Here is a 12,897-nt window from a genome sequence, read left to right on the forward strand (position 1 = left end):
TTTTATTTATTAGTTCAATGATTCTCTTACTTTCAATTTTCAATCACTCCTTTGATTTTCGGGATTTTTAATTTGTTGTTTAACTGGTAATTTTCTATTTGTCCTTTTTCTATTGTGTTTTTTTGTTACATGGCCAATTCTGCTCTTTCCCTCTTTTATTGATGTCCATATTTAGAGATATAAAATTTCCCCTAATTCCTACTTTGTCTCTATTCTATAAATATTGGTATGTTTTCTCATTGTCATTCTCTTTAATGACATTTCTTATTGTTTCTATGACTTGTTCTTTGACCCATTCATTTTTTAGGATTAGGTTATTTAATTTTTAATCTATGTTTCTATAGACCTTTATTGAAAGTAATATTACTGCATGTTATTTGAAAAGGACAAATTCAATATTTCTCCTTTGAAGCATTTGGCTGTGAAGTTTTTATGTCCTAATACATAGTCAATTTTTGTGCACTTGCCATGTACAGCTGAGAAAAAGATTTATTTCTTTCTATTCAGTTTTCTCTACAGGTCTATCATATCTAACTTTTCTAAAATTCTATTCTCTCTTTAACTTCTTTATTTTTTGTTTAGATTTATGTAGTTCTGAGAAGGGAAATTTGAGACTCTCTTCCACTGGCATATTTTACTGTCTACTTCCTCCTATAACTCATTTAACTTTTTAAAAAAAAAGAATCTGGATGTTATGCTATTTTGGACCTACTTTTAGTATTGATATTACTACATTATGGTGCCTTTTAGCAAAATGTAGTTTCCCTGCTTAGTTTTTAAAAATTTCATCTATTGGGCAACTAGGTGGCGCAGAGATAGCGCACCAGCCCTGAAGTCAGGAACCTGAGTTCAAATGAAGCCTAAGACACTTAACACTTTCTGGCTGTGTGACCCTAGGCAAGTCACCATTCCTGATGTGAGTAGGTTTTTAGAACTATGAGCCCTCTTCCCCTCTCTAATGCCTCTGTGTCTATTCTTCCTCTGCACATTTGTAGAATATGATTACTATTTTTACCTTAACTCTGCCCTAGTCTTTCTTTTGAAGACTACCAAATAGTCTTTCTTTTTGAGCTACCAAATTGCTGATGTCAACCTTAAATATATGGTATATGTAAAAAATATAACCAATTTGTCCATGTTAAGTTCCCTTGAAACTGATCTCTGATATTGACTCATATGTTAAATTTTCTATTGAATTTGGATTTGGTTAAAAGAAAGTCCTGAAAATCTGCAAGTTTGTTGAATGTCCTTTTTTTTTTTCCCCATTCACTATTATAGATAATTTTACTGGATATGATATTTTTGGTTGCTTTGTTTGGTTTTTTTGATGGCTGCTATATATGATTCTAGGACTTATGGTCTTTTATTGTGTCTGCTTATAAGTCCTGTATAATTCTAATGCTCCAGCATATTTGAATTATTTTTTTTCCTTGTTTTTTGCAAAATTTTCTCTTTCATCTGGAGATTTTTAAATTTGGCAATAATATTCTTATGTGTTTTCCACAAAGGATCTCTTTGAGGTGGTGATCAGCGGATTTTTTTCTATTTCTACTTTTTCCACATGTTCTATCACTTCTGAATAATTTTCTTGGATTATTTTTTGCGTTATTGTGTCAAGGTTCTTTTCTTGGTCACACCTTTCCAGTTATCCTTATATTTTCTCTTTTTGATCTGTTCTCCATATCTGTTATTTTTCTTATAAGATGTTTTACATTCTGTTCAATTTTTTATTTTTTATATTTTGTTTTGTTATTTCTCGTCTGATAGCTTCACTGCCTTCCCCTTGCTCAATTCTAATTTTTAAAGAATTATTTTTGAATTTGAATTTAAGACTATTTCCTTTTCTAATTGGTTTGTAGTATGCTTTTTTTCCCCAAAATCTTCTTGTTTTTCTTGGATGGTTTTTTTTATTTTAAAAATTTTTTGAGTTCTTCTATAAATTCTTTCTGGGGAAGAGCCATTTAACATTATTCTTTAGGGTAGAAAACCTTTTTGTATTTCTGTGTCCTCTTTTGAAGATGAAACCCGCTCTTCCTTATTGCCACAGTAAGTTTCTATGGTTGAGTTCTTTCTTCTTCGACAATTCATTTGTTTTTAATGAGAGGTATTAGTATAAGTACCTCTAATCATGGGGTGGGAGAATGGTACCTCTAGCTTCACTTCTGCTCTCTTCTCTGACCTGGAACCCCAAACCACATTCCTTCAAGTGTCTGAAGCTTGCAGTGTCCCTACCCCACTGCACTCGGGGTATGCTGACTCATACTCACCCAAGACTATCGCTCAGCAGCACTACTGGGCCTGTCGTTCCTAATCAATCAAGATTCCCTCAGTTTTTCAGGACTCAGACCCCACTCCACAGTCTGGGAGGTAAAAGTCTCTATGGTTCCTGCTGAGGATCCAGCCACATCCAGCTTGTCCTAAGGGTCCCCACTTGGTGATTCTGCCAAGCTAGCAGAGAGGTGTTTGCACTTCACATTGGTTAATTCTGACCTGGAGTCTTGCCAGTCTTCTTGGGTTGTACCAGGAGGACCCCTGTTCTGCCCCACATCTTGATTTTTCACTAGTCTGTGTTCATCCTGAGGTACAAATTTGTTCTGTTTGTGGGGGAAATCTGGAGAGCTTGAAATTTACTGACCTACTCCTCCATCTTCCCAGAATCCTACCCCCACCTAATTCTTTTTTAAAATTTTTTTTCCTTGTTAAACATGTATATTAACTTTTAAAATACACATTTCTTTATGAATCATTTAGGAATCATGAGATAAATCAGAACAAAAGGGAAAAAAACATAAGAAAAAATAGAAAAAAAGGTGAACATAGCATGTATTGATTTACATTCGGTCTCCATAGTTCTTTCTTTGGATGCAGATGGCATTTTCCATCCAAAGTCTATTGGGATGGTCTTGGATCATTGAACTGCTGAGAAGAACCAAGTCTTTCCCAGATGATCACTGCACATTCTTGACGTTATTGTGTGCAATGTATTCCTGGTCCTGCTTGTTTTGCTCAACATTAGTTTATGTAAATCTTTCCAGGTCTTTCTAAAATCAGTTTGTTCGTCATTTTTTTTATAGAATAAAAATATCCCATTATTTTCAGGTACTATAGCTTATTCAGCCATTCCCCAATAGATAGGTATCTACTCATTTTCTAATTCTTTGCCACCACAAAAAGAGTTGCTACAAACATTTTTGTGCATGTGGGTCCTTATCCCTCCTTTTCTCTTCCTCTATTAGATTGTAAGCTCCTTGATGAAAAGATATCTTATTTTTAATACTTAGCAGAGTACCTGGGACACAGGAGGCATTTAATTAATGTTTATAACTTGACTAATAGTTATTTTGGTCCTCTTCAACAACGAAAGACAATAACCAAAACCTGACTTTATAAGATTGTTGAGTGGATCAAATAAGATAATATCTATTAAGTACTTTGCAAACATTAAAAGACTATGTAAAATTAGCTCTTATTCTTATAATTATGTGAACAATCTCTTCTAAAAAAAGTTTCTTAATTCTGGAGGCCAGAACTTTTAAAGATATTAACTTTTTTATTTTAGTGGTATATTATTTTTCCAATTACAAGTAAAGATGGTTTTCAACGTTCATTTTTGTAAGCTTTTGAGTTCCAATTTTTTTCTTCCTTTGTTTTTTTATCTCCCCTCCTCCCCAAGACAGCAAGCACACTGATATAGGTAAAAAGATTTTTTGAAATAACTTTGTTTTCCTTTGTAACTTGTATTTTCTTTTCTGTATTTAAAGATATGATTCTGAGGAGTCTGTAGGCTTTACTCCAGAATTATCTGAATTCCATGCCTGGATTATGTTAGATCATCAAGAGGCAATGTGCTGGACCTTATTTTATTAGCTCCCTGAAGAAATGTTTTCATCCAGTAAACTTCTATGGTTAAGCCTGTAGCTTTTATAAAATTTTGATAAAAGAAATATTCATTTGAAAACTGGCTCCTACATTTTTGCAACATTACAAATGATGTGAAGGAAAATGCTATCCATACTCAGAGAAAGAACTGATGGAGTCTGAATGCAGATTGAAGCATACTATTTTCACTTTCTATATTTTTTTGTGTTTTTTCCTTTTAATCTGTTTCTTCTTTCACAATATGGCAGATATGGAAATATGTTTTGCATGAGTGTGCATATATAATTGATATCTATACTGTATACCAAAGCTTTTTAAACTGTGTGTCACGACCCCATATGGAACAGTGTAATTGAATGTGGGGGTTGTAAAAAATTTGGCTACAGCAAAAGGTTTGTGAATGTTCTATGCCTGCAATATCAAATATTCTGCCAAAATTTAATTTTTTATGTAAAAATAAACAAGCACATCCATCTAATTAGCATTTTAAATTTGCTTTCATCTTTAATAAATGGCAAAATTATATATACCAAAGATTTGTTTTAAAATAAATTTCTTTATTATCAGAAAATTCTTCATTTCCAAACTTGTTTTATATACTTGTATATCCAGGATTGTATAAAAATTTCTTTGGCAAAAAGGGATCACAAGTGGAAAAAGTTTAAGAAGCCCTATTGTATACCATATGTAACCTATATTTGCTGTTTTTTTTAGGGGTGAAGAGAAGAGGAAAGGAGGAGAAAAATTTGGAACTTAAAATTGGAAAATATAAAATTTAAAAAAATAAATAATTGGAAAAAGTAAAATACTATTTTAAAAAGATTGCAAATGAAAACTTTTTTTTTCATGAAATTATCCATTATCCTTTAGGAAATAATCTAAATTCCTTTGAGAATTTAGCATCAGGAAATTTTTAAAAAATCAGATAATTAGAGTCTATAAACCTCTTTTTCTACCTCTATTTATCCCCCATGAGGAAGTATGCAACTGTCACTTAGAAGAGCATCAGTTCCATTTAACTACAAATTTTCTTTTTTTGTTTAGCTTTCTACAAATAAAAATACATCAAAAAATGCTATATGGATTGACTGTGGTATCCATGCCCGAGAATGGGTGTCTCCAGCTTTCTGCTTGTGGTTCATAGGTTATGTGAGTATATAGATCCTTCTAGTGTTTGGAAGAATGATCCCAGCCTTGTTCTTTATTTTGTTTCCAATGATTCAGTCTTGGCAGTTTTATTTTCTTTCCTACCCCATGCTGAAAAGGGTGAAAGAATCAGTTAAGAATTAATATTGTTAGACTTTGGATGTACTTATGCATACTAAATGAAATGAAAAAAAATGAAGCCATTATCTTGAGAAATTCATTAAGAAAGATTTTTTTTTAATCAATGCAAATGACTGGCTTGAATTATCAAGATTAAGCCAGTCTCCATTTTTCATAAAACATTGCTAGAAAATGCATCACAAAGTGGTTATCATAACTTCCCATAAGAACATATTTTTGCTATTGTGAAGAATGCTGCTACAAATATTGTGTTATCTAAGGGATATTTCTTTTGACTCCTTGATCTCTTTGAGCTAGCTAATAATTATATCATTGATTCAAAAGTTTATGGCATAATTTAATAATGTAATGGGAATAGTTGTAAATTGCTTTCCAGGATGGCTAGACCAATTCCCAATGTCACTAACGCAACGAATCATACTTTCAGTTTGTGCCAATTATCTGGACCATGTGTCCATGATAGAACCACCTGCTAGAATGGAGTAGCATTGTCCTGTGGTTGAAACTTCACTTGTTTTGTAGAATGAATATACTTTTAAGGATTAAAGTCCACAAACTTAAATATATGAGGTAATTATGGTGTTTTCACTGAAAGATCCATCACATCTTATTTTGTTTTTTAGGCAACCCAATTTTATGGAAAACAAGCTAAAATCACCAAGCTTCTGGATCATCTAGATTTCTATGTCATGCCTGTATTGAATGTGGATGGTTATGATTACACATGGAAAACAGTCAGTGAAAAGCATTTAATATCTTTGGGAAATTCTCTTCATGGGATCATGAGTGGATATATCGTATGAGTGTCATACAGACAAGAGATCTTGGGATTTAATAGAATCTGAATCTGAGTTGCAAAGGACCTTAGAGTATATCTAGTTCAATTTATACCTTAATAAAAATCCCATCTAAAACATCCCCTCAAAAGAAACAGATGTTCTGTATACCCATTAATGGAAAATGGGTTAACAAATGAAAAGCACTTTGAAAACTTTAAAGTCCCATATAAATACTACTACTACTACTACTACTACTACTACTACTACTACTACTACTACTACTACTACTACTACTACTACTACTACTACTACCACCACCACCACCATCACCACTACTGGGATCCATGGGTAAAAGTAGGAGGCAGCCAGATGGCACAGTGGGTAGAGTATTAATTTATTGCCTTCCTGATGACTTTGCACAGCCCTACCTCACTTAAATCTAATTCATGAGCTAGTCAAGATGTCATTCTGATGTCATTGAAAGCAAAAGATGTACAACTTATAGTGCAGTTTGCTCTTTGTCAAGAAACCTATTGAAGCAGAGGCTAGCTTTTATAAAATGGATTTCTTCATTGACAGGGCAGTTGGGCTAGATGATCTTTAATGTATAGTTTCAATTCAAAAATTCTATTAATCAAAGAAGAAAAAAATTAATAAAATGAAAGTGATTTATCCCCCAAAGTATTAAGGCTAAGCATTTCTAGGTAGACTTATAATAAGGCTCTTTCTTTTCTGTCCCTTCCTATTTAAATACCTATTTAGATGGATGCATTTTCTCATCCAGCTGGGTCAGGTTATAATTGATGACCTCTTATCCAACATGTTCTTGATTGCCACCCACCCATAAGTGGGTGATTCCTCATTGGGGTGCACCAGTAACCTTGTGTTCTCCTAGGCCTCAGCTTAAACAAAATCAGCTCTGTTAGATCTTGCCAAACTGGAAAGGTTTTGATTACTTGTCTAATGTTGAAATCATCATTTGTTTTGGCCACCAGATGATGATTATATGCAGTCATGCAAATCCATGGACCATCTCCCAAGGTTGTTAACATAGTGAGAGTCTCTGCAGTGTTTACATTGTGATGGAATGATATAAAGCATTATAAACTTTTGAGAAGAGGCTCCAAATGACCTAGAGGGAGGACACAACATGTAGGATAAATTAAAGGGAAGGGAAACTGAATAAGGAATCTAACTAGGAGATTGGTATAAATAATCCAGCAGAAGATGGTTGGCTCAGACAAAGGTAGCAGTTGTGGGCATGGTGAAAAGTCAAATGCTCAAAGAGATGTGATAGAAGAAGAAATAGTAGGAAGAAGCAGTGACCTGTGAAGAGTGAAGGAGGGATACCCAATGTAAACGGCTTTTTGTACTTTCATTTTTCCTGTCTTTGCTTAGAACCGAATGTGGAGAAAGAACCGTTCCCTGCATGAGGGAAATCGATGCTCTGGGACTGATTTGAACAGGAATTTTGCTTCAAAACATTGGTGTGGTATGATGATGTGTCCTTTTTACTGTTAATTGGTGGGATAGTGAGTAGCATTCATTAACCTAGAGTATTCCAATATGAGGAAATTCCTTCTACCAACGCTGGACAGCAATTTCTCTGGGCCTTAGAGAATTACTTAAGGAAGTGAGTTATCCAGAGTCATCCAGTAGGACTTGAACATAGATATTTCCAAATTGAGACTGGCTTTCTATCATTTAGATACAGTAAAGTGTCATTGATTTGGACCACTGGAAAAAAAAAAAGATTTCTCTGATTTAGTAAAGAATTGAACATAGGTATTAGACAATCTATCTAACTTTCCTGAGGCTAAATTTATTGAGAAGAAAGTGAAGTGATATTTTAGACAGTGAATTCTTTAAAGAAAACATTCTAGAAAATTTGACTTTAAGTATTCTATTTTTGGTAGGTTTCTCACTGAACAAAAAAAGACTTAAATCTTCTTCCTTTGGCACTTCTTATTTATTAGGCTACCACTTTTTTCTTTTTCATTTTCTCTTCCTTCCTTCCTTCCTTCCTTCCTTCCTTCCTTTCTTCCTTCCTTCCTTCCTTCCTTCCTTCCTTCCTTCCTTCCTTCCTTCCTTCCTTCCTTCCTTCCTTCCTTCCTTCCTTCCTTATTAAATATTTAATATTACATTTAATAGAGCCCCAGGTCAGCTATATCATGCAATCTTCACTCCCCCTAATCCCAACTTGGCTTCATGATCTTGGAGTAGGCTGACTGTCTCCTCTTTAGCATTCTAGGTGGGTACTTCTGGGGCAATTAGGTGACCCAGTGAATGGAGTACTGAGCCTAGAGTCAAAAGGACTTGCATTCAAATATGACTTCAGATATTCACTAACTATGTGACCCTGGGCAAATCACTTCACCCTGGTTACCTCAGTTTCTTCACCTATAAAATGAACTAGAGAAGGAAGTGGCTAACCATTCCAGTATTTTTGACAAGAAAAACCCAAATGGAGGATTAAACTTTGAACAAAAGGTTTATAAGTTTATAGAGACAGCTTGGGAGAAGGATGTTATTTTCTTAACATCCTACTTAGCCTTGTCTCCCACAGACTTAGCTGTTTCCTGGGTCTTTCGGTGCTGGAGTCTTTATAATAGCCAAATTACTACAGAGGCTTAAGTAGGGCCATAATGAACAATTTGGGTGTTTTTTCCCCTGATACTTCAATGTTGTAATGACTCAGGTGTCTTTGTGTGTCCTTTGATAGTCATAGATGTACCCTTTGCCTTAATGTTTAGCTAGAACTAATGGTCTAATAATGGAGCTAAATTGAGAATGATGGGAACTTGGAAAATCAGAAGTTGAGCTTATGGAATTTCTGCGTTGTTGGGTATTTGTTTTAGTATCTTTTTCAAGAGGAGCACATTTCTAAGGTTGGAGGAGCTGAACAATACTGTTCTAGCCAGTGAAATGAGGTAGTGGGAGATCCACTCTCACTGTATTAAGTTCTGAGAATCCCTCTATCTCTTGCAAACTTTTTTATTCTGTGACTGAAATGGAATGACTTTTCTGCCCCATAGGGATATTTCTGTGTTGAGTGTGTACCATGTTTCTGATTTGGCTATGTGGGGCTCTATTTGGACCATTATATGGTGGAAAATGGTACAGGGGAAACCTTCTGTTTTGAAACAAAACCAGAAAACTTCATCATCAAGATTCAGTGACTCTGGGCAGTAGTTTGCCTGCTGACAACCTGAAAAAGAAAAAGTATAAAATATATTTTGAACAGTGTTTTATTTTAAATGTAATATTAAATATTTAATAATTTTAAAGTGATTATTAAGATTTTTGCCTTAATCACAATTGCCTATGTTCATTTGTCTTTCTCCAAAAGATACTGTATTCTACATATTTTTAAAAAGCAAATGAACACTTTGGATTTTCTTTGTAATTGGTTTTCTGCATTTTTAGTAGTTGCTATTTTAAGATGAATAAAAGGATAAATAGATAATATATGTAAAATGCTTTGCAAGCCTTAAATCACCATATAAATGTTAGTGATGATTGTTGTTGTTTTTGTTGTCATGTTCTGAAGTTTGTAGTTTCTAGAATAAGACCAAAAGTGGCATTATCTTCATGTGTGGAAACAATCAGTTTGAACAATTGCTGATTGCTGATGAATTTAACTGCATATTTGCTTGTTGAAAATAGCTCAAGTAAAGTTTTTTTTTTTATTAAAAAACAAAACAAAACAGAAATGTTGGGATATTGAGAGGAAAGATTTAGCACTTGCTTAAGAGATTGGGAAAAATAAATGGGAAATATAATAAGACTACTTGTTTCCATTAATATGACGTGCTATATGGCTAGAAATGTTCCTTGGTTAGATCTTGTTCTTACTGTCAGCATAGTATGCCATCATGGAAAGAATCCTGGAATCAGAGTTAGGAAGAGCTAGGAATATGATCCCTCCATAGATATTTGCTAATTAGGTGACTATGAAACCATTAACTAAATGAAACCATAGTGCATTGAGTTCTGAGCTCAGGAAAACCTGAGTTCAAATGAGACTTAGATACTAGGTGAGTGACACTGGCTAAGTCACTTAAACTTGTCTGCCTCAGTTGTTTCATCTGTAAAATTAGCTGAAGAAGGAAATTATAAACCACTCCAGTATCTTTACCATTAAAACCCCAAATGGAGTCACAAAGAGTTGGACATAAATGAATATCTATGGGCTTCAATTTCCTCAATGGGCACAATAATACCACCTACCTCACTGGGTAATTGTGAGGATCAAATGAGATGATGTAAGTAAAAGCATTTGCAAATCTTGAAGTGCCATATATGCTCTTTTCCTGTGTGACCATATATAACATTTGCTCTCTCTAGGTTCATTTTCTTCCTATCAGTTGCAGAGTAGAAACTTATGGTAGCTGATGAAAAAATTCAACAGAATCATAATATTTCCTTAAATGGCAGCCTCTTAAAAGACCTAACAGTTTGGGAGAATGCCCAAGGAAAATATAATGAATGAAGGGACATACACCTACCTATGAAAACAAATTAAGAAAACATGACTATACTTTGATTGGAAAAAAGAGGGCTGAGACTAATATGATTAAAGTCTATAAAATCAGGCATAGGGTCGACAGATTGAACTCTACCAAATTTCCTTCTTTTTTCTTTCTTTTTTTCGAGGTAATTGGGGTTAAGTGACTTATCCAGGGTCACACAGCTAGAAAGTGTTAATTGTTTGGGACCACATTTGAACTCAGGTTCTCCTGACTTCAGAGCTGGTGCGCTATCCACTGTATCATCTAGCTGCCCCTACCAAATTTCAAATTCCTCTTTGAAGCCTGAAAGAAGAGAGTTTAGAACAAAATAAAGGAAATGTTACTTTTCACAAAGCAGGAAATTTATGGATTTATTGCCTATCAAATGGTCCACGTTGAAAATGTAAAAAATATTATATAAGGTGATGAATGACAATTCAAAAATATGTTTTTTTCTTTTTTAAAAGCTTTTTATTTTCAAAACATATGTATGGATAATTTTTCAACATTAACCCTTGCTTAACTTTGTGTTTCAGATTTTCCCATTCTTCCCCTATCCCTTCCCCTAGATGGCAAGCAATCCAATATATGTTATACATGTTAAAATATATGTTAAATTCAATATGTGTAAACAAAACATGTTTTTTTAAAAGGGAAAACAAAATGTTTTTAATAGCACCTACCTCACAGGATTATTCTAGATATCAAATGAGAGAGCTTACATAAAACACTTGGTGTTCATATCTGACTCTTTTGACCCTATGGACTTGGAGAAGATAGTGGAATGCTTTTTTCTTTCCTTTTCCAGTGGATTAAGGCAAACATGTTAAGTGAGTTACCCAGAGTTACACAGCTAATGTTTGAGTCTAAATTTGAACTCATGTCTTCCTGAATACAGACCCAACACTCTATGGACTTAGGTGCCTTCACAATCTTTATTGTATTTATTGATTTTAGTCAGCCAGAAAATACAGTTATTCAAAACAAAGACATTAATGAAATAGCAGAGTAAGAAGCAGCAATAGAATATTTTACCCATAAACCTGGGGCAACCTCAAGGGGACATGTGTGACTAGAGTATATTTATGGATGAATAAATGCAGAGAACATATATGACTAAAACACACATATGTAGAGGCAACTCATGCTTCTATTGCTATAGGAATAAGGATGTTATCAAATGATTTTATTGCACTTCTCTTTTTGGATCTTTTCTCTTAGAAATTACTCCATTCAGGGCCGTTTCTTGTGCAGTGCATCTCACCACATCTTGACTGTTCTTTGTTTCTCTTTAAGCTTCATATGTATCTTTTACCTCCCAAATTACTGATTGCTGATCTTTATCAGGCCTCAGCTGAAGTCCTCAGCTAAGGGGCTATATCTTCTCTTTAAAAGGCACACTGACTTTTTCCTCTCTTTTAGCTTAGAAATGCAGTCAGAGTTTTATTTCTTTTAATAAACATGGAGCCATTGATTATTTAGACCCCCTTCCTTACTTCTAATTGTCTTTGGACTGACATTTTCATGTCATCAGAGCTACACAGAAGTGCCAAATCCATGTCTATCTTAGAATAAAAAGATCTTTAGCTCCCTATAGGGACCCAGTTCCCTCCAAACACATTTCAAGAAATTCAATCCAATAACCCTTATAGGATCTACATGCGCTTGTGACATCATAATTTTAATTCAGCCCTCTCTCTTTCCCCCCTCCCTAATTGATTGAATATCCTATGAAAATTAAGGTGGGATAGGCGAGAAGGAAAAAAGGCAGGTAGAGTCAGTATGAAGCATCACTCTCTATCTCACTCACTTGTTTCGAATTTCTGCTTCTTTCACATATATAAATCCAACAACAAGCCTTCCTTGTTTTGAGTCATCCTACATAACCATACAGAAATAATAATAACTGGTGTTTATGGCTTTTAGGATTCATAAAACATGTTAATACATGATCTTATTCAATTCTTAAAAAATCTCATGAGAGAGTCAGAATAAATATTACTACTATTATCCCACTTAACACACATGAAAACTGGTTCAGAAGTTAAATTACTTGACCATGATTAATTACAAAAGTAAAATATAAATCTTTTAAGTTCAAATCAAGTGTTTTTTTTAAAAATTGGAAAGACCTGACCTGGAATCATGAACTAAGTAGGCTCAAATTTAAGTTTTGGCATTTACCAAAACAATTATATTCCAGAAAAAAATTATAAGCCCAACATTCAAAAAGCATGAGAGATATGCTAGTTGGAATGGAAATTATAGATGAATATAATTCTTCTGAAGGATTCTTATACCATCTCTCTAAAAAGGTAAGCCATAGACTTTGGAAGACAATTTAAATTGGGCGGGGGTTGGGGGGGGTGGCAAAGTGGGGATATACATGACAATAGTTTCTGAGAATCCAGAAAAGATTCAAAAGGAATAGAATCTTTTAG

General features: G+C 34.0%; 1 protein-coding gene across 1 annotated transcript in view; it reads left to right on the forward strand.

Annotated features, from left to right (window-relative positions):
• Positions 1-12,897, forward strand: part of CPB2 (carboxypeptidase B2) — a 36,473-nt gene that overhangs the window by 13,091 nt on the left and 10,485 nt on the right. Inside the window, exons 5-7 of the mRNA XM_051990524.1 lie at positions 4,924-5,028; positions 5,790-5,900; positions 7,344-7,437. Coding sequence (XP_051846484.1) covers positions 4,924-5,028; positions 5,790-5,900; positions 7,344-7,437 — 310 coding nt within the window. The remainder of the gene's footprint in view (positions 1-4,923; positions 5,029-5,789; positions 5,901-7,343; positions 7,438-12,897) is intronic.

Source organism: Antechinus flavipes, chromosome 3, assembly GCF_016432865.1.
Source record: "Antechinus flavipes isolate AdamAnt ecotype Samford, QLD, Australia chromosome 3, AdamAnt_v2, whole genome shotgun sequence".
Lineage (NCBI taxonomy): Eukaryota > Metazoa > Chordata > Mammalia > Dasyuromorphia > Dasyuridae > Antechinus > Antechinus flavipes.